This window comes from Ictalurus furcatus, chromosome 3 (genome assembly GCF_023375685.1).
Source record: "Ictalurus furcatus strain D&B chromosome 3, Billie_1.0, whole genome shotgun sequence".
NCBI lineage: Eukaryota > Metazoa > Chordata > Actinopteri > Siluriformes > Ictaluridae > Ictalurus > Ictalurus furcatus.
Genome location: NC_071257.1, coordinates 21,781,911 through 21,808,082, shown reverse-complemented (window position 1 = coordinate 21,808,082; position 26,172 = coordinate 21,781,911). Strand labels below are relative to the sequence as shown.

Genomic DNA, 26,172 nt, shown 5'->3' with positions numbered 1-26,172 from the left:
ATAGTGTTTATAGATTAAATAGTAGTTATAGAGAATATGTTTATGTACAGCGGATCATCTTATTTAAATTTATGGGTACTACATGTGTTTATAATGGTCATAATGTTTTGCATCACACCAGCTGTACTGTTTATAGGTGTATTTGTAGTGCTTAAAATATCAGTGAGAGCTACTTTAGCCATTCTCATTGGAATACAGTCCCTGCTGAAACTACTGAAATGCCAAGGCCAATTCAGTTTTTTTGTGCTATACACCAAAGGAATTTGGGTTTGAGATCAAAAGAAGATATGATACAAGAGTTTAGGATTTTACCTTTTATTTACTGGTATTTACATCTAGATGGATTACACAACATAAAACATTCAAAATTGCTGTATTGGCTATGCCCAGTGTTTGTGCAGTGCCTCTAAATGTTCTTACCTCTTTTGTCAGCTTCAAAACGGCTTGCTTTCTCCCATAGACATCTCCCTGCTCTTCATGTTGGATTATCCTTTTTAACAACAAAAGGAGTCTTCACATGTGAAACTGAAGGCTAAAACCAAGAGTAGATGTTCAGAGCTATTTATTGTTTAAACAATAAATTTAATCGGACACACCTTTGTAACACGAAACACCTGTCAGTCACATGTTCCAATATTTATGCTCACATAAAAATGGGTGGTAAGATACAAAATGTGCCATGTTCTACATTGTTTAACACATCTACCATAAACCATAATCATCTTTTTTTTAAATCTCAAACCCAAATGTCTTCAGTCTACAGCAAAAACAAATGAATTGGCCTTGTCATTCCAGTAGTTTCGGAGGGGACTTTAACTGTCATGTCCATACTGTATACATTTCTACCTTTAAGTGTGAAGAAGAGATATTGAGTAGATCAAAATGTTAAGACTCTGACAACAGCTGTTCAAAAGGCTGGCATTCGGTTTGTTTCCTATTTAAACCCAGTATCTGATTATGGATTGCCATCAGCATGCTATACTCTATTATGCTTTTGTTAAGTAATGAAAGGAGTCTGACTGTTGCTTGATTCTATGCCTGTAGCATTTCTATGAATTTAAATCTGTTCTTTCCCTCACAAATAAATAGTTTGCAAACATTATTACATTACACTTTGTTACGACCCGGTCTAGGTCGGGCCGCAACATACATACATCCATCCATCCATCTTCTACCGCTTACTCCTTTTCAGGGTCACGGGGAACCTGGAGCCTATCCCAGGGAGCATCGGGGACAAGGCAGGGTACACCCTGGACAGGGTGAAAACCAATGCAGGGCACAATCACATACACACTCACACATCCATTCATACACTACGGACACTTTAGACATGCCAATCAGCCGACCATGCATGTCTTTGGACTGGAGGAGGAAACCGGAGTGGCCGCAACATACAATAAAATAAAAAAAAAAGAAAAGGGTTGGCGAGACCAAGATTGCGTTTGCTTTGTTTTATTCTCCAGACAGAGCACCTTTTATATATACACAGTGGTTTCACTCTTCAGAAGCCGGCCAGGCCAAAATAATAAACAAAAATACCCTCTAACCTTACCAAAAGAAAGCTAACTAAACTACAAGAAAAGAAAACAAAAATTGTCTTCCCTCACTCCTTAGCTAACCCAAAACCAGGAGAAAAGAAGAATCAACACAAATGGCGCTGACTTCCTACAAACCACTCTTAACCGTGCACTATTTACAGAGGTGACTATTAGTGTGTTAATTAACAAAATAATATATACATGTATACACAAGTGTATCACACGAATCGTAACGGGGCAGAGCATAAACAAAGTCAAATCAGGCATAAGGTCATACACAGGCGAAAAGCACTTCTCTCTATACACAAAGCAATCGCAATGATCTGCCCTGGGATGGAGACTGACGAGGCTTAAGTACATGCAGGCAACCAATCCTGTTACACAAGGCCGGAGCAGGCGTGGACAAGACGTGATCATCCACTAGCAAGCTGGAACATGACGCATCCAGTAGGCGGGGCCTATAGAAGGGGGAGGAGACAAAAGAAACCCATCCCACCACCAACATAGACACACAAATGGCACATAGAGCAAACAGAAATACATTGGATAATGTAAAAACTTCCATTTATTCCTTTCCCTCTTAAAATTGTGCCATTGTGTTTTCATGTATATTCTAATTGTATGAGGCAGATCATATAGTGCAGTTTGTAATGTCAAGTTATGTGGATTTAAGAGAGAAGAAACATGGGAATGGTGTTTTCAGTGTCAGTGTGACAAGTTTCAGTATGACAAGCTTGTTAAATCAAGTGTAAACTCGTCTCATGGCAGTAGAACTTGAAGTACATTTTACATGACTAGAAAAGCAATGATTTTTTAAATGGCCTTGGTGGATAGAGAGTGGATGTCAAAAGAAGAGAATAGGAGACTTAAGAAGGTGTCCTTGTGAGAACTCCCTGAAGGGCCACTTTCTTTCACAGCCAAAAAGTTAGTTTTGTGAGATTTCTGATGCTCACTATAATCTCTTTTCCACTTATAAACCCTTTTGTATGGGGCCATTCTTTCATTTATAAAAAGTCACTAAGCTAAAAATTGAAGGTCATGCCTTTTTTGATTAGATAACTATGAGAGACTATGCTGATATAATCTACTTTTATAACAAGCTAATTTTGTTTAATGTAAAACATTTGTTTGCCAGTGTTGAATGGATTGCTGTATTTTAGGAAGATAATCAGTATTTCAGTAATGATTACTGATTAATCAGTATACTGCTTAATCAGTAAGAGCAGTATTTAAACCATCTCACATTGATGCTGTGTCTGCTGTGTTAAGATTGGCAACTACCAATATTTAACAATATTAAACCATAGCATGGGATTAGAAGGTGGGGTAATACTACATTTTCGAAAAGTGTCAAAAATTTTGAAGAGTGCTTTAATTTTGTGTTGTTTTTCACATAACCAGAAGGTTTGAGTTTGGACCATAATGGAGATAAGCTTTAGTAATTTGGAGGAAGAGGCAAAATAGATCAAAATTTTGATTATTTTTATTCCCTTTTTTCTTTCTTTAAGCTTATATTTATTGGACGGAACATAGCGCATGTGAAACACAAGTAGAGTTCACACCCTTGTTTAACTTCTTCATAAAAAGCAGAGGAAAATACCTGTACAAGATAAATGGATGCATAAATAGGTAATGTAATAGACTATAATCTAATAACAGATTACTGTGGTTATCTGTCATTATTATCACTGTTTGTTTTGGGGTAATTAATGCTAATTTGTGGACAGACCTAATCAGACACTGGTTATCAGACTTTCTTAAATCTGAGTCAGCAGCTCTGTCTTACAGTGAGGCAGAGGAACCTAAAAAACAGTCACAGTCTAAACAGCATGGACATTATGCACGTAGAAATCAGAACAGTCTGCTGCACATAGTAAATTGTACCTGGGGGATGCTGACGTGTTAAACAGCCGCACACAGCATCCAGCCTCACGGACCAGATCAGTTTTGATGAAATAGCACTGGAGAGAGATAATTCATTTCTTTCATACTAAATGAGTATTAGGTGTAATGAATGAACAGTCTGTTCACTAACATGTTTCTTATTTGTTTCTATCAAGGGATTCGATTTTGCAAAGTGTGAGGTGCTCTTGATTTCAAGCATGGCTTTTCTAAAGTCTCAAGAGAGCTCTCATCTGGTAAGAGAACATTTCATAATTGAAGTGGGAAATCATTGACATTGTACTTATAGAGTGGTCTCAGAACAACATTACTATTTCTGTTGTAGCATCATTTGAATGTGCCAGAAGTTTGAAATGAGAGCTAAAGATCTCAGTACACATTGCCTTGAGCAGAACTGAATAGTTGCATGCAAACGTCTGGTCACCCCATGACATATTTTGTCGATTATTAAGTGAACAGAAGTAAACACAACCACTGCAGCAATCTATTTGAAAAAGAAAAACATTCTCTACAAATGTTATTGTAAATGTACAGTTACTTTCTATTTGATTAACTAAAAAAAAAAAAAAAATAGGGAAAAAATTAATTATTAATTGTGGAATGTGCAAAAGTTTGGACACCCATCCAGTTGCCTCAGAATTCTCATAATTAACTCTCAACTGTCCTCCTTCTCCCCTCTCTCAGAGACAGATGTCTCAAAACTCCTCCTCTCTATCCATCCTACAACTTCTCTAGACCCTATCCCTTCTCACCTTTTTCAGTCCATCTCTCCCATACTACTACCTGCACTCACACACATCTTTAACACATCCCTCTCCACCGGCACACCCCCTACCACATTTATGCAGACCCGGGTTACCCCGCTGCTTAAAAAAACAACACTTAACCCTGCTGCTGTTGACAACTACAGACATGTCTCCATCCTCCCTTTTCTGTCCAAAACTCTTGATAGAGCTGTTTTTATTCAACTCTCCACTTTTCTCACATAGAACAACCTACTGGACACCAAGCAGTCTTGTTTCAAAAGCAGTCACTCCATGGAGACTGCTCTACTTTCCATCACTGAAGCTTTACGACTAGCAAGATCAACCTCAAGATCATCTGTCCTCATCCTACTCGACCTCTCTGCTTCCTTTGATACAGTGAATAATCAGATCCTCCTGTCAACTCTCTCTAGCCTAGGCATCACCGGAATAGCCCTGCACTGGGTGGAATCCTATTTCTCAGACAGATCCTTCAAGGTATTGTGGAGGGGAGGGATTTCTGAAACTCAGCAACTCACAACTGGGGCTCCCCAAGGTTCAGTTCTGGGTCCACTGCTCTTTTCTATTTATACTACATCTCTTGGGCCAGTTTCATGGCTTCTCATATCACTTCTATGCTGATGACACCCAGTTCTATTTGTCCTTCCAGCCTGATGATCCATCTGTCTCAGCCTGCATCTCTGCCTGCCTGTCTGACATCTCAAACTGGATGAAGGAACACCACCTTAATCTCAGCTTGGCAAAAATGGAGCTTCTCGTCATCCCTGCCTGCCCCTCAGTCAACCACAACTTCACCGTACAGCTTAGCTCAACCACAGTCAAGCCAACCAGGACAGCCAGAAACCTTGGTGTGACTTTCAATGACAACTTGACCTTTACGGACCACATTTCAACATCTGCACAATCCTGTAGGTTCATTCTGTACAACAACAAGAAAATCATATCCAATCTCACTGAACAAGTTACACAGGTACTAATCCAGGCTCTTGTTATCTAAAAACTGGACTATTACAATGCACTACTCCCATCTAGCTCCATCAAAACCATTCAGATGATTCATAATGCAGCAGCATGCCTTGTTTTAAACCAGCCCAAAAGAACCCATGTCACACTCCTCTTCATCTCCCTCCACTGGCTTCCTGTAACTGCCCGCATCTAATTCAAGGCCTTGGTGCCCACATACAAGACCTTCTCTGGAACAGCACTTCCCTACCTTAACACTCTCCTTGAGGTTTACGGTCCCTTGCGCAGCCTGCGATCAGTTAACTACCAACGCCTGGTAGTGCCTACTCAGTGAGGCACGAGGTCCCTTTCCAGAACCTTCAAACTGGCTGTCCCTCAGTGGTGGAATGAACTTCCAACCTCAATCCGTACAACAGAATCTGTCACTATCTTCAAAAAATGGCTGAAGACCCACAACTTTCGTGAACATTTAACAAACCCCCAACCAACCACCCCCCACCATTGTATCGTAGCACTACTTGTATTGTTCTCCACTTGATATATTGCCTTGCTTGTATTTCCTCATTTGTAAGTCGCTTTGGATAAAAGTGACTGTTAAATGAGTAAATATAACTCGGTAGGCCTTAGTTGACACATTAGGACTTGTTATTCAGGTCAAGAACTGTCATTGGGAATCAATTCTAGAGCATACAAATTATGTGCTAACACCCAATAACCATGGGTCACTCTAAGCAACTGATTCGGGATATGAAAATAAAGCTAATTAATGCCTACAAAGCAGAGGGAAGCTATAAAAAAGATATTACAGTGCTTCCAGCTCACAGTTTCCACTGTACAAAATGTCATTAAGAAATGGCAGTTAAGGGGCACTGTGGAAGTCAAAGCAAGATCTGGAAGACCAAGAAAAATGTTATGCTGGTGTTCTGGCCCGAAATGCAAAGCAAAACCCCCATATGACAGTAAGGACCTGCAGAAAGGTTTAGCTGACACAGGAGTGGTGGTGCACTGTTCTATGCTGCAGCACTGCTTGCACAAACATGATCAGAAGGTAACCTTACCTGAGACCTCATCACAAAAGTGAACATCTGAAGTATGCAAAACAATATGTAAAATGCTGGAACACTTGGAAAACAAGTGCTGTAGATGGAAGAACGGATTCCAGTAAATACTAGCAAATTTGGGACGCAAATGTTACATGGTCAGTCAAGAAAATTAAGCTGAACAGAGATTGGCTTCTACAACAGTACAATGATCCAAAACATACCTCAAAATCCACCATGAATTACTTAATGAAATACAGGAAATACAAGCATTCCATGCATGCAAGATGGCCCAAGTATATCTCAAGAAAATAAATGTTCCGCATGTAAAAGTGTGTGAAAATCCATTAAACAAGAATAAAAAAGACTCCTAGCTGGTTACAAAAAGCATGTGCAAGCTGTGATATCTGCCAAAGGGGGTATTACTAAGTATTGACTTAGTTAAGTATTTGACCAAATTTTTGCACATGCCACAATTTCTTATTTTTCTATTTTTTAAATTCATCAAATACCAAAGTAACTGTGCATTAATATTTACAAGGGGGGGAAACGCGTAAGTTTAATAATTTGACTAATGGATAGAGCACAGCATTGACTTTCTAATGTGGATAATAATTTTAAATAAGCAGCATTATGCAGTGTTCCCATGCTGAGGACTGCAGTCATGGAAGGATATGGCAGCTGATGACAGAATTTCAGCAAGTCTAAAGACACTTTGTCCATTTATGCTAATGTCTTCATTACTGTGACTCGCAGAACTGTAAATCAGGGCAGATCTGCTTTTAGTGGCAGGCAAATGAAAGAACACCATGGCCATTAAATAAAGATGACCATCCTCCTCCTCATGCTTTATTAACCATGGGCATCAATCAGGGGAATTGGAGCAGCTCCTTTGGGGAATGCTATTCCAGCAGACCTTTCCCCAGAGATGAAACCTTTCACTACTAAAGGTCACACTGCTTCAGTGTCACTGCACGATACAGTGTGCTTGACCATTGATCATAGAAGTCATTTAACATTGAAAATAATTAGCAGAGATTGATTTGTACCATTTATTCAAAACTCTAAATAGATTTTCAATCTCTAAATATATTAAATAATATATATCTCTAAATATATTAAATATATATTATCTTGGGGTCGTCTGAGATGCGAATGGTGTCAAAGAAGAGTTCTTCCAATACCAATATTTACAGTATATTGTAGTTTGATGCACATATACTTGATTTATGGACAATTATATAAAAAAAATATTATAAACTGTCATGTTATTATTAAAATCCCATTAGACATGCCATTCAATTTGGAGCTCCTCTTAAGCCCATTTTACACCAGACCCCCAGGCCAGAGAATTTTGGGCCTATAAAATTGGCTCACTGGCCAAACTAAGGTTGAGGACACCTGTTCTAAATCATTTGAACATGCTTACAGTGGATATAAAAAGTTTACACAACCCTGTTAGAATAACAGGTTTTTGTGATGTAAAAAGGAATAAAAGAAGGAAACCAAGATAAACCATTTCAGATTACAGTATATAGCAGGCAACAATATTTTAGGCAAAACAAATAGAAAAGTTTTTAGGGGAAAAAGAAAAACATACAATATCCTGGTTGCACATTTGTGTACACCCTTTTGTAATGGGACAGGTGACTGTGCACAGAATTATCCAAACACATTCAAGTTCATGTTCAAATGTAATTATCATACACCTGGCATCAGTGAAGTGATTATGATTAACCCCAAATACAGAATCCTATAGAAGGCTATACAGGGAGGTTATTAAAGGAGCTGCAGGAATATCTGGCAAGTATTGGTCACTCCCTACGTTTGACAACAATCTCTCATATTCTTAATCTGTTTGACCTATGGGGTAGGGTGGTTAAACAGAAAACCTTTCGAGAAAAAAAAAAACAAAAACAAAAAAAAACAAGCCCAAATCATGCCAAACCATGTGGCAAAATGTGTTCTGATAAGACCATACTACAACAAAACACCATACCCATAGTGAAGCATCATTCTATGGGACTTCTATGCTTCAGCTGGGACTGGGGCTCTACTCAAGATAGATTGGCACAAAACCTGCAGGCCTCTCTTGAAGAACGATGAACAAAAAATTCACTTTCCAGCATGATAATGACCCAATCCAAATCCAAGTCAGCAAAGGAATTTTTTAGATCTGGAACTTTTTTGCAAATAAGAGTGGAATAAATTTGCTAAATCAAGTTGTGCTAAGTTAGTAGACTCTGCTCAAAGTATTAGTTAAGAGGTATGTGCACACGTGTGCAACCAGATTATTGTACGTTTTTTCTTTTTTCCTAAAACGTTTCTATATCACATTAAAAATGAAAAAATATCAGACATGATTTATCTTTATTTAATTTTTTTTTTCCATCACAAAAAAACTTAACAGGGGTTTGTAGACTTTTATATCCACTGTATTTCAGCTGACATTGGTTTACCTACTACATACTATAAAAATAGAGATGGCCCCACTTTTTTGTTTCTTACTTAAGTCTACAAGAGCATTGTTTTGTTTTTTGTTGTTGTTGTTGTTGTTGTTGTTGTTGTTGTTTTGTTTTGTTTTTTGTTTGTTTGGGAAATTGTCAGATTTTGATTTTGGCCCAAGTTTATACATAACTCTGTCCAAGTTAATTGCCAGAACATTTACAGGTAAAATTATTCTAGATATTTATATTATTCTGAATTATATTATTTAGAATTATCCAGATATATTGTAAGGAATTTCAATGACTGCCAGATAGGTGGGTTTTGTTCTGATGTGATATCCAAACACTTTGAGTTCTTCTCTGTCACACCATAAAGCTAATTAATTATTACTCCAAATACCCCAATCGTAACATCAACAAAGAAAGATTCTCACATGTACACTTACTGGCTTGGAAGTTATACAAATCATATTATGGGAACAGGAACAGGGTAAGAACAGGCATCAATTCCACCAAATGTGTCAAATATAGGTGTTAATTCCTGCACGCACACGTGTGTGTGTGTGTGTGTGTGTGTGTATATATATATATATATATATATATATATATATATATATATATATATATCTGTTTTTTATGTAGATGCTCTGGAGTAAGTCTGATTCTAAGATGCTTTTCACATGTGCTTCATTACCAGTGTTATTAGAATGAAGTTCATTTTCCTTACAATATAATAAAAATATATATCAGTAGCATGTAAATTCCCACACACATAGCTCATTATAGAACCTTATCCCTCTCTTTCTCTTAAGGGCTGAAGAGTCTGATTTGAAATTCCATTCCTTTTCTTCCCCAGCTGGTTCCCTAATGACAGAGAGAAGTGATCTAATTTCAGGTGACATCACAACAGCTGAGCCTCTCTGAGTATCACAAGCCCAGTTTACAGTTGCCAGTTGATTTTTATTTAGCTTGCATATATGGTGGCTAGGATTATACCTGTATTTCATAATGACACTATTAACCAAGGCACCACAGTGCCTTTGATTAATATAATTTGGTGAATATTAGCCTTTCAGGGAAGTATCCAGCCTGATTTTGCAGTAACTGTTTACTGAGTTTCATTTACATCCACCTTCCCATTTGATGCATAACAGAATGGTTAATGTGTCATTATAAGTCATGATAATCAGAAGAAGGGCGCACGGTGGCTTAGTGGTTAGCATGTTCGCCTCACACCACCAGGGTTGGGGTTCGATTCGTTTGCATGTTCGCCTCGTGCTGCGGGGGTTTCCTCCGGGTACTCCGGTTTCCTCCCGAAGTCCAAAGACATGTATGGTAGGCTAATTGGCATGTCAAAAGTGTCCGTAGTGTATGAATGGATGTGTGAATGTGTATGTGATTGTGTGCCCTGCGATGGATTGGCACCCTGTCCAGGGTGAACCCTGCCTTGTGCCCGATGCTTCCTGGGATAGGCTACAGGTTTCCCCATGACCCTGAGAAAGGATAAAGTGGATGAAGATGAGTGAGATGAGTGAGTGAGTGATAATCAGAAGAAATCACAGAGCAAACTAGACTCTGCTGAGCCCTGATCACATACTCTACATAGTTACCACTAACCACACAATGTATGGTTTTATCACAATTTATGATCCCATGTCTACATTAAAACTCTGAGTCACAGAGTCACTAGTAAAAAAATACCTGACTTTCATGATCATAGATTAAACATGCGGTTTGGAAGGCATAAATGAATATCAACTTCAATGTAAAATAGACTTCCTTATTATCTACCACTCATTTGTTTCTGTTCCTGGCACATTGGTTTACTAAGATGCAGACTGAAGTACAGTATTGTGTCCATGAGGCTATTAGATATAATTTAGCCTCTAGAGTTCAAGGGGGTAGTTGTACATGGATCTATTTTAAAAATTAGTAACTGTCATGTCAACGGCATTCAACTTCACTTCCCAGAATACTACAGTGCATCCGGAAAGTATTCACAGCGCTTCACTTTTTCCACATTTTGTTATGTTACAGCCTTATTCCAAAATGGATTAAATTCATTATTTTCCTCAAAATTCTTTAAACAATACCCCATAATGACATTGTGAAAGAAGTTTGTTTGAAATCTTTGCAAATTTATTTTTTTTAAAAAATGTACATAAGTATTCACAGCCTTTGCCATGACACTCAAAATTGAGCTCAGGTGCATCCTGTTTCCACTGATCATCCTTGAGATGTTTCTACAACTTGATTGGAGTCCACCTGTGGTAAATTCAGTTGATTGGACATGATTTGGAAAGGCACACACCTGTCTATATAAGGTCCCACAGTTAACAATGCATGTCAGAGCACAAACCAAGCCATGAAGGACAAGGAATTGTCTGTAGACCTCTGAGACAGGATTGTATCATAGCACAGATCTGGGCAAGGGTACAGAAACATTTTTGCAGCATTGAAGGTCCCAATGAGCACAGTGGCCTCCATCATCCATAAATGGAAGAAGTCTGGAACCAGCAGGACTCTTCCTAGAGCTGGCCGCCCGGCCAAACTGAGCGCTCGGAGGAGAAGGGCCTTAGTCAGGGAGGTGACCAAAAACCCGATGGTCACTCTGACAGAGCTCCAGCATGTCTCTGTGGAGAGAGGAGAACCTTCCAGAAGAACAACCATATCTGCAGCACTCCACCAATCAGGTCTGTATGGTAGAGTGGCTAGATGGAAGCCACTCCTCAATAAAAGGCACATGACAGCCTGCCTGGAGTTTGCCAAAAGGCACCTGAAGGACTCTCAGACTATGAGAAACAAAATTCTCTGATCTGATGAAACAAAGATTGAACTCTTTGGCCTGAATGGCAAGCGTCATGTCTGGAGGAAACCAGGCACCACTCATCACCTGGTCAATACCATCCCTATAGTGAAGCATGATGGTGGCAGCATCATGCTGTGGGGATGTTTTTCAGCGTCAGGAACTGGGAGACTACTCAGGATGGAGGGAAAGATGAATGCAGCAATGTACAGAGACATCCTTGATGAAAACCTGCTCCAGAGCACTCTGGACCTCAGACTGGGGTGAAGGTTCATCTTCCAACAGGACAACGATCCTAAGCACACAGCCAAGATAACAAAGGAGTAGCTATAGGACAACTCTGTGAATGTCCTTGAGTGGCCCAGTCAGAGCCCAGACTTGAACCCAATTGAACATCTCTGGAGAGATCTGAAAATGGGTGTGCCCCGACACTCCCCATCCAACCTGATGGAGCTTGAGAGGTTCTGCAAAGAAGAATGGGAGAAACTGCCCAAAAATAGGTGTGCCAAGCTTGTAGCATCATACTCAAAAAGACTTGAGGCTGTAATTGGTGCCAAAGGTGCTTCAACAAAGTATTGAGCAAAGGCTGTGAATACTTATGTACATGTGCTTTTTTGTTTTTTATTTTTAATAAATTTGCAAAGATTTCAAACAAACTTCTTTCATATTGTCATTATGGAGTATTGTTTGTAGAATTTTGAGAAAAATAATTAATTTAATCCATTATGGAATAAGGCTGTAACATAACAAAATGTGGAAAAAGTGAAGCACTGTGAATACTTTCCGGATGCACTGCATGTGGCCTACAAACATGGCCACTACAGACTACAACACCCAGCACCAACAGAGACTGTCACTTTCAGGTTCACCATCTTACTGATTACACACACCTGTTCACAATTACAGACCACAGTATATAAGGACTCTCATTTTCTTTTCAAGTTTACCCTCTGTGGTAATCTCAAGTCATTACCAGGTTGTTATATTGCCATAGTCTTACTGGTCAAAGATCTTGTTTTGTGTTTCACATTTTGCTTTAGCCTTGCCTAGTTCATGTTGTTTGCTAATTGCTTGACCTCTGCCTGTTATATTGATTATGTTTACGCCTTTTGTTTTGGAATTGTCTGCCTGTGTCGTCAATAAAGCTGCTGTTTACTTGCAAGTGCATCCGCTTCTGCCTCATAACACTACGTACTAAATCAACTTACTAACTGACTAGGGTTGCAGTGAATGTTCAATAAATTCAACAAATTGTATTATTAAATTACTTCCCAAAAAAAGCTCAATTTTACCTTCTTAATTCAGAGTGGTGCCTGTGAAATACCTGATTTCCATTATCATAGATTAAACAAGAGGTTGGCAAGGTCTAAATGAATAGTAACTTCAATGTGAAATAGACTTCCTTATTATTTACCACTCATCTACTGACATATAAATATTGACTTGTTGACTCATTGTAACTATTTCCACACTTCAGTTATGGCTCTTTGTGGCTTTCTGTGCCTGACACATCGGTTTGCTAAAATATAGATGGAAGAATTGTGTCCATGAGGCTATTACATATAATTTAACTTCTAGAGCTCAAGAGGGTAGTTGAACATGGATCTATTTTAAGCTCTGTTCATAAGTGCACTTTCATCACCTAGACTATGCAACTGCTCTTTCTTGTAACAGTGGGTTTTTTTTGTTTTGTTTTGTTTTTTTTTTACCCTGAATTATCCTTGATGTATAATGCCTCCTCAAAGATACATCAGGATTTTATTCTCTCTTAAATTACTTAATCATAAATGTAATTATTATTTTCTTGTAATTTTCATGAGTTTTGTTGCTGGTTTGCCACCATTTGTGTAGTATTGGCTCATGCATTACATTTAAGAACCCGGTTCAGTTGTGAGAGCAGTTTTAGTGTGAGTGGTTATGATGATTGATGTGCCACACTTGGCCTGAAACGCCATTTAGATTCAGCAGTAAATGGACGGGTAGGGCTTTGATGCCAGGCATTACTTCTGATTGAGCCATGATCATCAGTTAGATGGAAGTTGAAGTTGACAGACTTGATGTGCAAGTTCATTCTGAAAGAGATGAGAGTATCAACCAATCTGTGCTAAAAAAATTGTAATTTATGATTTTATACATCTGCTAACTACTAAATTACTTTACTTATTGACTAGGGCCTGCAATGAATATATAGCAAATCCAACCAATTCAATAATTTAAATACTTCAAAAAGCTAAAATAATGTTTTACCTTTTTTATGCAGGATGGTGCCTGTAAAATCTTTTTCATGCTACTCAAGATTTTATATTACACTATTGGCAGACACTGTCACTAGTGATAAGTAGCTATGTCCACTGCTGTAGCCAGACCTTTTAGGATGGGGTAGCCAGTTTAAACCAAATGAATTTATTGGGCTCACAATCTAAAATGTGGACATATACTAATCCACAGCCATAGAAAAGGCTTATTTTATCATTTTATGAAGTGTGCAAGCATTCCACAAAACTATCTTTCTATCTAGATAGATAAAAAGATAGATAGATAGATAGATAGATAGAATAAGATAGCACAGTGGAAAACAAAAGAGATGCTAATGGAAATATATTAGGAAGGAGAGAGCGTAAGTGTAAACAAAATTGTAAACAAGGTACTTAGATACTGTGCAAGTCTGCAAGAAAGTGGGGAGGTGCCAGTTACTATGGTCATGAGGTGTTTCTCCTACTACTTCCACTAGTACTACCTCTATCATTTTCATTTAATATGTAAAAAAAAAAAAAGGTTTGACAACTGTTCAAACTCATCAAAACTCAGCCTTAATATATTTAATATCCCCTTTTTTTCCAGAACTGCATGATGAAATATCACGCTTCTGGGGAAAACCATGCACTAACCGTATTTATAACACCGCAAAGTCGGATTATTCGGCCATCGGCACGGCTATTTAGCTATGCCGAAGGTGGAATAAAATCTGATGCTTTCCCTCGAACAGAATGTGGAAGAGTTAACATCACTAAAAAACCATCTGGCAGTGTGGAAACTACTGTCAAATGTGTCTCCATGGGTTCTGTCTACCATAGAAAATGATTACCAGGTCCAGTTCAGAGCTCAACCCCCCCAGTTCAGAGGTGTGCTCACCACAGTAGTCAGCACAGAGTAGAGCCCGAGGTTAGTGCAGGAAGTAAGATCCCTCTTGGACAAATGGGCCATAGAACATGTACCCCGTTCCCTGAGGGAGGGAGGTTTTTGCAACCATTATTTCCTGGTCCGCAAAAGATGGGAGTATGCGGCCAATTTAAGATCAGCGTTATCTGAACTTATCATTCCACAGGTTCAGTTCAAGGACTGATTTGTGATGATAGATCTAAAAGACGCATATTTCCACATAGAAATATCGCCCAGTCACAGGAAGTTCCTGAGGTTTGCATTTGGACATGTACCAATATCTGTTTCTTCCCTTTATCCCTTTGCACCTTCACAAAGTACATGGATGCCTTTATGGCTCCCTTGCAACTGCAGGGCATCCGTGTACCAAACTACTTGAATGACCTGTTAATTCTAGCATGATCCAGGGAACTGGTGATTCAACATCCAGATGTTGTTCTCGCCAACATGAAGAGCTTGGGGCTCAGGTTGAACCTCATGAAAAGAATGCTTTCTCCAGTGCAGAGGACAACTTTTCTATTGGTTATATGGGATTCTACAACAATAAGGGTGTTTCTATTCCCAACACGCATAGGGTCAATCCTATCAACATTGAGCAAGATAAAGCTGGATCTGGGCATCCCCTTTAGTCTCTACGAGAGACTGTTGGGGCTTATGGCAGCAGCATCCAATGTTATAACTTTGGACCTATTGCACATAAGACTGTTTCAGTGGTGGCTGAAAAGTTGGGGGTTTCATCCAAGGACAAAACCTTTGAGAGTAATCAGTGTCACGCAGCAGTGCCTACATGCTCTGAGAATTTGGAGGTGTCCCCGGTTTCTAGCCTCGGGTCCTACTCTAGGGGCATCTCCTTATTGTTAGACAGTAATGACAGATGCCTCCCCCACGGGCTGGGGCACAGTCTTAGATGGCTGTCCAGCTCACAGTCTCTGGAGCAGCCCTCATCTGGAGTGGCATATAAATGGTCTGGAGACGTATTTCTAGCACTGACATTTTTTATTCCTCAACTGAGAAATCACCATGTGTTAGTTGTGACAGACAACACAGCAGTGGTCTCATATATCAACCACCATGGAGGGTTACGTTCATGCCCCCTGTTCAGGCAGGCACAACTAATTCCTCTCTGGGCAGAGGGAAAGTTTTTGTCATCTATTGCAATGTATATTCCGTGCAACCAGAATGTGGGGGCAGGCATCCTGTAGAGGCAGGGGCTGAGGCCTGGGGATTGGAGGCTCCATCCACAAGTGGTGGAGTCCAAGCGGAGGGTCGGCCAAGCATAAGTGGATGTGTTTGACTCTAAGGAGAGAACACCCTGGCTGCTGTGGTTTGTCCTCACTCCTCCCACACCATTGGGGCTGGACGCCATGGTGCACATGTAGCTGAGGTTACATCTGTACTCTTTTCCCATGATCACACTGCTCCCACAAGTTCTAGTGAGAGTTCACTAAGACCGTCTATGTCTGCTGCTAATAGCACCTTATTGGTCAGCTCAAATATGGTTCTGTGCAATAGCTACAGTCCTGGAGTTCTTATAAGGGTGTTTCTCAGCAGGGTTGGGCCCTTCTACAATCAGGGTCTATGTGGCCGCCGATTAGGCCAGCCAGACCGCTAGTTTATGAGTAATGTCAGGTGTCTGAGGCCCATTTGCAGACCACACATACCTTCCTGAGACTTTTCTGTGGTCCTGGAAGGTCTGTCAGGTGCCCCGTTTGATCCCTTAAAGTCAGCCTCAGAGAAGCTTCTGACTCTAAAGATAGCTTTTCTCCTGGCCCTGACATCTCTCAAATGAGTAGGAGATCTACAAGCTCTTTCTGTTGCCCCTTCCTGCCTTGACTTGACCCCTGGATTAGCCAAGGTCTTTCTACATCCTAGGCTGGATTATATTCCTAAAGTGCCTACATCTGCTGCCCAGCTGGTAGTGTTGCAGACTGTCTGCCCTCCTCCATTCCTCACACCAGAACAAGAGAAATTGCACCTACTGTGTCCAGTAAGGGCTCACTGTAATTATGTCCACCGCTCTGGCCAGTGGCATAAAAATTCGGAGCAGCTGCTGGTCTGCTTTGGCGGCAACAGTAGAGGTGATGATATTTCGAAGCAGCGCATGTCTATTTGGATAGTGGAATCAATCTCTATCTCCTATGAGGCACACGGTCTCGCTATGCCTCTGGGCATAAGGGCTCATTCCACTATGGGGCTCACCTCCTCGAAGGCTTTGTTCAAAGGGGTACCCTTACAGGATGTGTGTGCTGCGGTGGGGTAGTCTATGCTGCACACATTTATTCGATATTACAGCCTAGATATACATTCCACCAAGAGCTCGAGTGTCGTTTGAACAGGCCATGTCCTTAGTATGATGGGGTGGGTATTCTTGTTCCCATAGTTTCATGCAACGTTGAGTTCCCTTTGAAAGAGAAGGGAACAAGACATTGCGTATCTTTGTCATACTGGGGCATGCCTATGAATTGTGCGTTTGCTTCAAATAATAGAGGCTGACGGCGCAGTTCACAGGTGCTGTTTCTATATAACGCGACGCTCTTAATTGGCACGCCACCTGATCACAGCAGGTCTATAAATAGGCATGATGTTACACAAGCTTCAGATACTGGGCACGCACGAGGTCGCTTCCAACAGCGTGAATCCCACGCAACATCTCATTCCCTTCTCAGGGAACAGGGTTACATGCGTAAACCAGACGTTTCCTATAATTTCCCGACCTGCTAGCCTGTATGTTGCTGAGAGGCTGAAATTTAATTCAAGTAAATTATAGCTCACTAGCTCACTCTCTGGAACAGTAGGAACCCTGGTGGCATTGTTTACTGAGACCATGGAGTTTAGTGCATGCTTTGGTACAGAGTCTCATTTATCATTTATCCCATGTTCTGCTGTTCACCGTTTATCATTCATACTTCAAAATATCCATTAACATGCAAGGTCACATAAGGGAGGAAATAACAAATATTCTCTGATAAGGAGGGTGAAAATGTGTGAAATAAAAACAGTTGTCATTAGAAACTGAACTTGATAATCATTTACCTCTCTGTTAACTCTGTGTCTTTATATCATCTAGCCAAGTATTTTGGTCTGTCTTGTTCAGAGTTTGGCAAGGGTACTTTTTGTTACTTTGCTCTCACTCCACTCTGTCAGCTATTTCAAATCATATGAGGATCTGGGGCACAAATGTTGGCAGACAGATCTTAAAGAAGTATGACAGCAGAGATTTAAAATAATACACAGACTGCTGTGAACAGCATCAATGTTTTAGCAAATTGATAAGGCATAAATGTAAAATTTTAAGTTCTTTTTTAGATTTAATAGGTTTATGTCACGCAGAATAGTCTTTTATATTTTTTTCTATTCAACCCTGGGTTTTGGTTTATTAAAATTACAGTGTGTAAGGGTTTGTTGTTGTTTTTCAACTGTGAAATAATTGAAGGGGGGAGAAAGGTTGAATAATTGTGAATGGTGTTTACAATACAGTTTGAAATTCTGTATAATACGGTGTTTCTGAGCTTCTGTAAGTCATCCTGCTAATCTTGTAATAGTATTTCAAAGTCAGTGCTATGTCAGGGGTTTTGGGTCAGAATTGGCAGGAAATTGTACTGTGCAAAAGTTTTTTAGTACAAAATTTGTTGTAGATTTTTATTTTATGACTTCTACATTATCAAGTCAGTACAAAAACATTTTATAGTTCCAAACGTTAGTTTTCCAGCACAAAATTAAATGTTACAGAAAACGTTTTGTATGTCTGTAAAGAAACCAGTATATTAAGTGGTAAGAGACACTTTTCAGACAAAAAACACAATGAAGGCTGCTGGATTTTGCTGCAAAAATTTTTTTTTTTTTTAATGCAAAGGGTCATCACACCAAATATTGCCTTTGTTTCATTTATTACTGTTTCTGCTCTTTATAGTATTTTTTTAAAAATGGAGAGACATTTAATTTCATTATTTTTGAAGGCATCTTTGCTCTACAGCATTTTTTGCATGTGTCTAAGACTTTTGTACAGTACTGTATGTCATATGCCAACTTAGATACATCAAATGTAATCCCTTCCCCCATAACTGTATTCTCGGGAGGCAGTGAAAGAGTCCAATATAACATTAGATGACTAGTTCATTCTGTTGGTTATGTGCTGTTTATGATACCACCAAACATGTTAACTTTATTGCAGATCTGTTGTGCACTGCTTTATCAGGTAGTTACTGTGAGAGCTAACTGGCTGTGGTGGTAGCTGAAAAACTGTTTCTTGTTGAAATAAAAAGGAAGAAAACTTTGCTCATTCACCGAATATTTGTTCGGTGAATCACACTGGTGTGCACAATAAAACTTTTATTCTCATAATGCTTATATAATAGCATAATGACAGCAGATTATTTATTTACTCATATTACTTAGTGTGCAGTATGCTGCTTGGAACACAGCCTTGAATTCTCATTGTGTATTGACTTGGCTCTCATAGCCATGAGATTAATCAACACCATGCAGCACAACTCACATTATGAACTGTTCTTCAATGACTAGCTTGCAGTAAAGTTTTTCAAAACAGTGAAATTTAACAATTTTACATCCAGTTCCTTTCATTTATTACAATGAATGAAGTCTTGAGCTTTTCTTATCCTTGTAGAATATTTGCATACTTAGCACATTATTTGGCAAAATATTTGAAAAACAATATAATCAAGTTGTAGTTGTAGCCCTAACAGCAAAGCATTTATATTTGCTTTTTAAATGAAACTGGATTTGAACTTATTGTCAACTTTACTTCTAGTGCCTGAACAAACAATTAATAAAAACTAAGCACTGTTTCCCTAAGCCAGAAAATAATATATATAGTAGACCAATTAAAAGAAAAAAAAAGGGAAATAAACAGTGGCTTTGTTATGTTGTGTGTGTGGGGTCAGGGGGGTGAAAGAAGGTATTTTTCTAGCATGTTTTGCGTCCAGTGTTATTGAAATTACTTGTTTTATGCTGAACACTAAATGGGTCCGATCAGTTATGGGCTTTGATGGAGCATGTCTTATATTTAAAGATATACAGTGGGATGCTTGGAACAGCAGACTAAAGACCATGGATACTTTAAAGCCTGTCAACCAGTGGAAGCCTCCAGCCTTTATACAGGCTGAGCTTTTTTGACATTTAGAATATCTAATCCTGAAGCTTTGGTCCATTTCAGATTTACACCTTCTACCTGAGTTGGGTGTTAACTTATACTTCTTCTTCTTCTTCTTCTTCTTCTTCTTCTTCTTCTTCTTCTTATTATTATTATTATTATTATTATTATTATTATTATTATAAAGAAGTGAAGTGTGCTGCTTAAAATGAATAAAAACACTGAGATGCCTATGCAACTGTCAGGTTAATTAAACTGCTAATTTATACATTATATATTGCCATTCATTTCTCATTCTTGTTGGGACATGTGAAGTTTTAGCACATCTTTTCTTTTTTTCTTTTTTTTTTTTTACCATTTATCAGTGGTAAAATGTCATATTATTTAACTGTTACTTTACTCAATTAAGTGTCCATTTCTTATGGACACTATGTTGTGTTGAAGGCACTAAGTGCCAGGCTTGCAAACCTCACCTTTTTTGTAAATGATCCTAGATATGGTGTGAAAGTCAGTGACCATTAAATCTTAATTTAATCAAGATTATGAGTGAAAGATCAAGCAAGGTGACGTTAAGTTTGAAGGAGAGAACTCAGAGGATGTCCACAGTCATAGCATCTGGAAGAAAAAAAACACTGATGTCTGATATCTGATGTTTGCATTTCAACAACTTTAGACATATTTATAATATATACACATTTCTTCTGTGCATATATAGCTGGTGCGCAAAAGCATTCCAGCGGTTCAATGTGATGTCATTTGATCAAATTTCCTCATTCCCTCTACCTGGTAATTGTGAAATGTGGCTTCAAGGGTAAAGCCTATTGATTTAATTGATTGATTCAGTACAGGTTTTTGTGCTCTTGGGATAGAAAACAAAGTAGGTTACTGTGTACTTAGTGGGGCAATTGTATATATCAGGATGCTTTAGATCAGATTAAAGTGTAATTTAAAAGGACGGTGTATCCTTCTTTAAAAGATTAATCCTGCTTTTGCAACCATGGTCTCAATTACCTTCAGTTACTGGGATAAGTTAACCAAGCATAGTTCTGCAACCTTCATAAATTGCTCATTTCTCAGGCCTGCTGCCATGAACACAGCCTTAAATAATAAGCACAGAAAATCAATACAGCTTGAACACATCAGCATCTGGACAAGCTTTTCACCTTTTGGAGGATTCAGCCTTGTTTTATTACCTATGTGACTCTTCCACATATATTTGGTAATGGAATGTTTGAGATGCTGAAACATACTAAACAACAGATATTACAATTTGTCCACTCTGACGTCACATTTTCAAAACAGTTAACACAGACTAATACTGAAGCTCACTGGCCAAAACAACTAATTTTGTTTGCAAAATGCTCTAAACATTTAAAAACATACAACAAAAGCAAATATTTCCATCAAACACCACAACTTGTGGTCAAATGAATATATTCTTTCAATCAATCATTACACAATGGACAACAAAATACAAAATACAGCTAGCAATATGAAATATATGATACTTTTCAAACTCAGAAATGCTGAATACTGGAAAAAAAAAAAGCAACCAAAGGAAACTTATGGGTGGAAATATCTTTAAAAAAAATAAAAATAAAAATAAAGAGTTGAAATACTCAAATACTCCCTTGCAATGCACCGAGGGAAATACCCCCTTGAATGGCATATCTATCCCTGGCAGTCCTTTGCACCTATTGCCAGGCAGCTAGCATTCATTGCTTCCAGGAAGGACATCTGCACATATGGCCAGTGATCATACACCCTCCATCTCCAAGCAGAGAAGAACTCCTCAATTGGGTTCCAAAAAGGAGAGTATGCAGGGAGGAACTGTATTATCATATGGGGCTGTGCTGCAAAGCATTCATTCACAAGGCGAGAGTGGTGGAAGGCGGCATTGTCCCAAATGATGACATACAGAATCATGCCAGGCCTCAACAGCCCTCTCTCTTTGGGTGGAACCAGTCTTTCATTCAATACATCAAGAAATGTGATGAGGCATTCTGTATTGTATGGGCCAGTAGTTGGTATGTGGCAAAGGACCCCATCATTGGAGATGGCAGCACACATGGTGATATTGGCACCCCTCTGACCTGGCACTGTAACAGTGGCCCTTTGCCGAATGATGTTCCTCCTGCGTCTCCTCACTTTACAGAGGTTGAAGCCAGCTTCATCCACAGAAATGAATTTTTGATGTACCCCTTCATCTTCAATCTCCTTATTCTCTAAGAAAAAAGCAAATTCAAAAAGCTAATTATTCCATTTGCTTGTAACTGTATGGTATAACAAGGCAGTACAATAACAAATCCGTACCGGCACATACTGGAATCTTTCCTCCACGATGTCAGAGTTTCTTTGGAATGGAACTCTATACAGGTGCTTCATTCTGACACTGTTTAATTTAAGGACTCTATCAATAGTTGCCAAACTCACACTGTTGATATTTCTAAATGTTCCCTGATCTGCAATTACTGCTGCCTGCTTTCATGCAGTCTGTTTGCATTGTTTGCCATGACCTCCTGTTCAACAGGAATTTCATTTGAAACTTGGGCTCTATTTTCTCCTCTTGCTGTGGCTCCTCCACCACACATGCATGCTTCCTTGGGCCCCTCTGCCATGGCCTCTTACTCTCCTTCTGTGCCTTTGGCCTCTTCGATGCATGTTTGCAAATAGCAAAACAGAAGTGGCATCTTTTATAGATGGATGAGGACTGATTTGAAGAGTTGGGCAAAGTTTCACACAGGTTCATTAGAGATTCCTAATTATGCAAGTACTTTCTGACAGCTGTGAATAGATCTTTTCCTTTTGTTCAACACAGTTAATCCAATAGAGTTTGGGGTCATTCAGTGAGATCTGTGGTAATTGTTTTGACCAAGGGTGTGAAAAATGTGTGAAACAAATGAAAAAGTGTTAAGACATTTGCCAGAGAAGACTTCTGCTGTGCTAAGAAGGTGATGATGAAGATCAAGTGGATCCCAGTTTCAAGCGTGCCTTAACAAATGAGGAAAACCGTAAGGCTGCTGTAAGGGCTTTTACCCATTAGAGTGCTGGTTGGAACCATTTAAGTTGTTGGTGGCCATTAAGCAGTAATGATAATTTTTGATGATGTGTACTTGTGTGGCCACTCTAGCCAGGACAGGCTGAACACGGCCCACTTGATGGCGAGGGCTTCTCATTCCATTGCAGTGTACTTCTGCTCGGCAGGGGTGAGCTTTCTGCTGATGTAGAGGACCAACTGCTCCTCCCCATTGAAGGTCTGGGACAGGATGGCTCCCAGCCCTGTCTCAGACATGTCTGTATGGATGACCAAGGGAAGGACAAGTCTGAGTTCCTGAGAATGGGTAGGCTGGTGAGGGCCTGCTTGAGAGCCCGAAACACTCACTCTGCATCCTCAGTCCATCGCAGCCAGTCGTACTGGCCCTTCTTGCTGAGGTCTGAGAGGGGAAAGCTAGAAAGGAGAAGTTAGGGACAAATTTCCTGTAGTATCCCGCCAGCCTCAAAAAGGTACATACCTGTTTTTTTGATGTGGTTCAGGGATACCCTTTCACTGCTTCAAACTGCTTCTCCTGTGGTTTTAGCAGGCCCTGGCCAATGCAGTACTTTAGGTACTGAGCCTCTGTCAGCACCAGATGGCATTTCTTGGGTTGGCCATCAGCCCGGCTTTCCGGAGGCTTCCGAGTACCTCCCTGAGGTGATAAAGGTGGTCAGCCAAGGTCAAGGAGTGGATTACGACATTGTCCAAGTAGGTGGCCGCAAACTGGTCTTAAGACGATGTCCATCAGGTGCTGGGAGGTTGTTGGTGCCCCGTGTAGGCCGAAGGGGAGGACCTGGTTCTGGCAGTGGCCCCTGGTGGTACTGAAGATGGTCTTTGGTCTTGCTGACCTGCCAGTAGCCCTTTGTCAGATTCAAAGTGGTGATGAACCGGCCCTCCCCAGGTGCTAGCTGTTGAACTAGCCTCCCCTAGGTGTTAGCCTCCCCTCCCCTAGCTGTTGAACTCCAACACTTGATTCAGCCCCCGGAAATCATTACATAGGCGGTTGCCACCATCGGGCTTCGGAACCACCACTATAGGGCTAGAACAGGGGCTGGCGGACTCCTCAGTGACCATGTCCTGTAAAATCTGGCTAACTTCCTCCTCACTAGCCTGACGGCAAGCCTCTGGGACACAGTATGGCCTCTGTCTGATCACCACTCCTGGCAAGGTTTTAATCTCGTGTTGGGCCAGCTCCATTAGCTCCTGGTGCTGCGCATGGGTTTGGTCCTCTCCCCACTGGACCAAGGTACGCTCATTGGACCCTGTACGAACAGTAGAGAAGGTGGACAGTGCTGTGGCAGACTGAACCCATCTTTTTAGTAGGTTTATATGATACAATTGGGTGTCTGTGTGCTTACCTGGCTGCTGTAGCTTGTAGTTCACTGGGCCAACCCTTTCCTGAGCCATATAAGGGCCCTGCCAGTGGGCCAGGAACTTGCAGGAGGCTTTTGGGAATAACAGGAGCACCTGGTCGCCTCGCTGGAATTCCTAGGGTTGGGCTGGTTGGTCATAGGTCCGCTGTTGTTCTCACTGCGCCGCTTCCATGTGCTCTCGGATAATTGGCGTGACCCAGTCAACCCATTCCTGCATTTCCTGTATGTAGTCTACCAAGGAGCGGAATGGAGACGGTTGCTCCTCCCAAACTTCGTGGGCCACCTCTAACCGTCCTCGAGGTTGCTGGCTGAAGAGCTCAAAGGGGGTGAACTCCATAGAGGGGTTTCTCCTGGACTATGAAGAGGACATAGGGAAGAAGGAGGTCCCAGTGTTGGCCTTCTTCATCCACCACTTGAGCATCCACTCAAGTGGCTTTCGTCAGCGGTAGCAGCGGCGGCGTCTGGAGGGCAGAGAGAGACATGCGTCAATACTCATGCATTCGGAGAAACAACTCACCCCGCTGTTTCTATTGCTCCCTTTTATAGCTGGCTGTCTTCTGCCAGACGGTGAGGAGAAGCTGTTCCACTCATTGACCACCAGCTATGTGTGTTTCTGCTGCCCCGCCTCACAGCCGTCCAAAATAAACGGGGTGCTGAAATGGTGCTGTCGGCAGTTGCACAAGGAGCGCTGTGTTTTTGTGTGCTGCAGGCCCGTTGTCACAACTTCTTACAGTGTTTAAATTTGTATGTAGTTCATTTTACTCAAGTTTGAGTAAAATGTACCTTTTTTTTTTTTTTTAAACCTGTTAGTTAAATTTACAGTGTTTATGGGAATAATCCTTGGTGCCAAGTAAATCTTACTTAAAATAGGCTTAGTTAAATTTACTTAGACATTATGTGTGGAAATACCATACCATGCTTTTCTTGAGTCGATCACACTGCAATGTTTTTTTTCATTATAGTTTATATACTGATTTGTAATCCTTTCAACTGAAGAAACTGGACAGGGGGAATATTGCTTGAGACCTGCTTGTCCATTACAGCATGACACAAGGAGCATGTGGCGCTTGAGTAATGATCTATCATGTCTCCGATTAAATCACTGTGATGAAAGAGAGAAAAAGAATATTAGAGACCAGTCTAAAAGTAAGGTGTGAGAAGATTGAAAACCTCTGTGACTAGTCTTCACTGAAGTAATAAACAAGTAAGATCTGCCAAAAGTAATAAAACTTGGTGTACAGCCTTTCTTCAGTAATACGATTCAGCATTACGGGATCTGAGACATAATTTTAGGAATCTTGGGCAGAATGGTCATCTATGCATCTCTTCAAATGAATTACTAATATTTAATAATGACTTGTTAATAATACTCCGTACCTATTCATACATAGATTTTTTTGTCATATATCCTCCTGCCCATATTCTGCCAAATCCTGTCTCCTGAGCTATGATTAGTTAGTATTCACCTTTGCAATCATTTTCAATTCACAAGTTAGTATTCACATTCAAGCATTTTTAGTAGCAGTCAAAAGTTTACCTATTCCAACTGATTTCAATATGAGCAATGGCAATGAGTGAAATTACACTCTACTCAGGCAAGCCTGCACAGAAATATGCACACAATTAAGGATGAATATTTTCAGGCTAGCATGATCACATCGCTACTGATAAGTATGATGAAATGCTAAAAATGATCTTGCTAAAATGATGCACAACTGTATATTATAGGTCAGAAACATTTTTGCATTATAGCAACTTAGCAGGCTAGCACAGACAGCACTGCCAATAACTGCACAGCCCAGCAATCTCAGACCAAAAGAATATTAGTGGTTAGAGGATGAATAAGCACTTCCCTGGAGATGTATGTGTATGTTGTATGTTTTACCAACTTTAACAGGGTGCTCTTTTCTCGACATCTTATTGTGAATACAGGAAAACTGGTAACGCTTTACAATAACAGTACATGAATAATCATGCACTAATACCTGCATTGATACTTACTTAAATATTAACTAATGATGTGTTAAGGCATGTAC

At 40.0% G+C, this 26,172-nt stretch overlaps 1 protein-coding gene across 1 annotated transcript in view; it reads left to right on the top strand.

Moving 5' to 3' along the window:
* The window catches only part of LOC128605716 (uncharacterized), a 36,335-nt gene extending 12,747 nt beyond the window's left edge, over positions 1-23,588 (top strand). Inside the window, exons 4-6 of the mRNA XM_053621429.1 lie at positions 17,687-17,690; positions 22,860-23,161; positions 23,264-23,588. Of these exons, the coding sequence (XP_053477404.1) occupies positions 17,687-17,690; positions 22,860-23,161; positions 23,264-23,588 (631 nt within the window). The remainder of the gene's footprint in view (positions 1-17,686; positions 17,691-22,859; positions 23,162-23,263) is intronic.
* Positions 23,589-26,172: the final 2,584 nt, after the last annotated feature.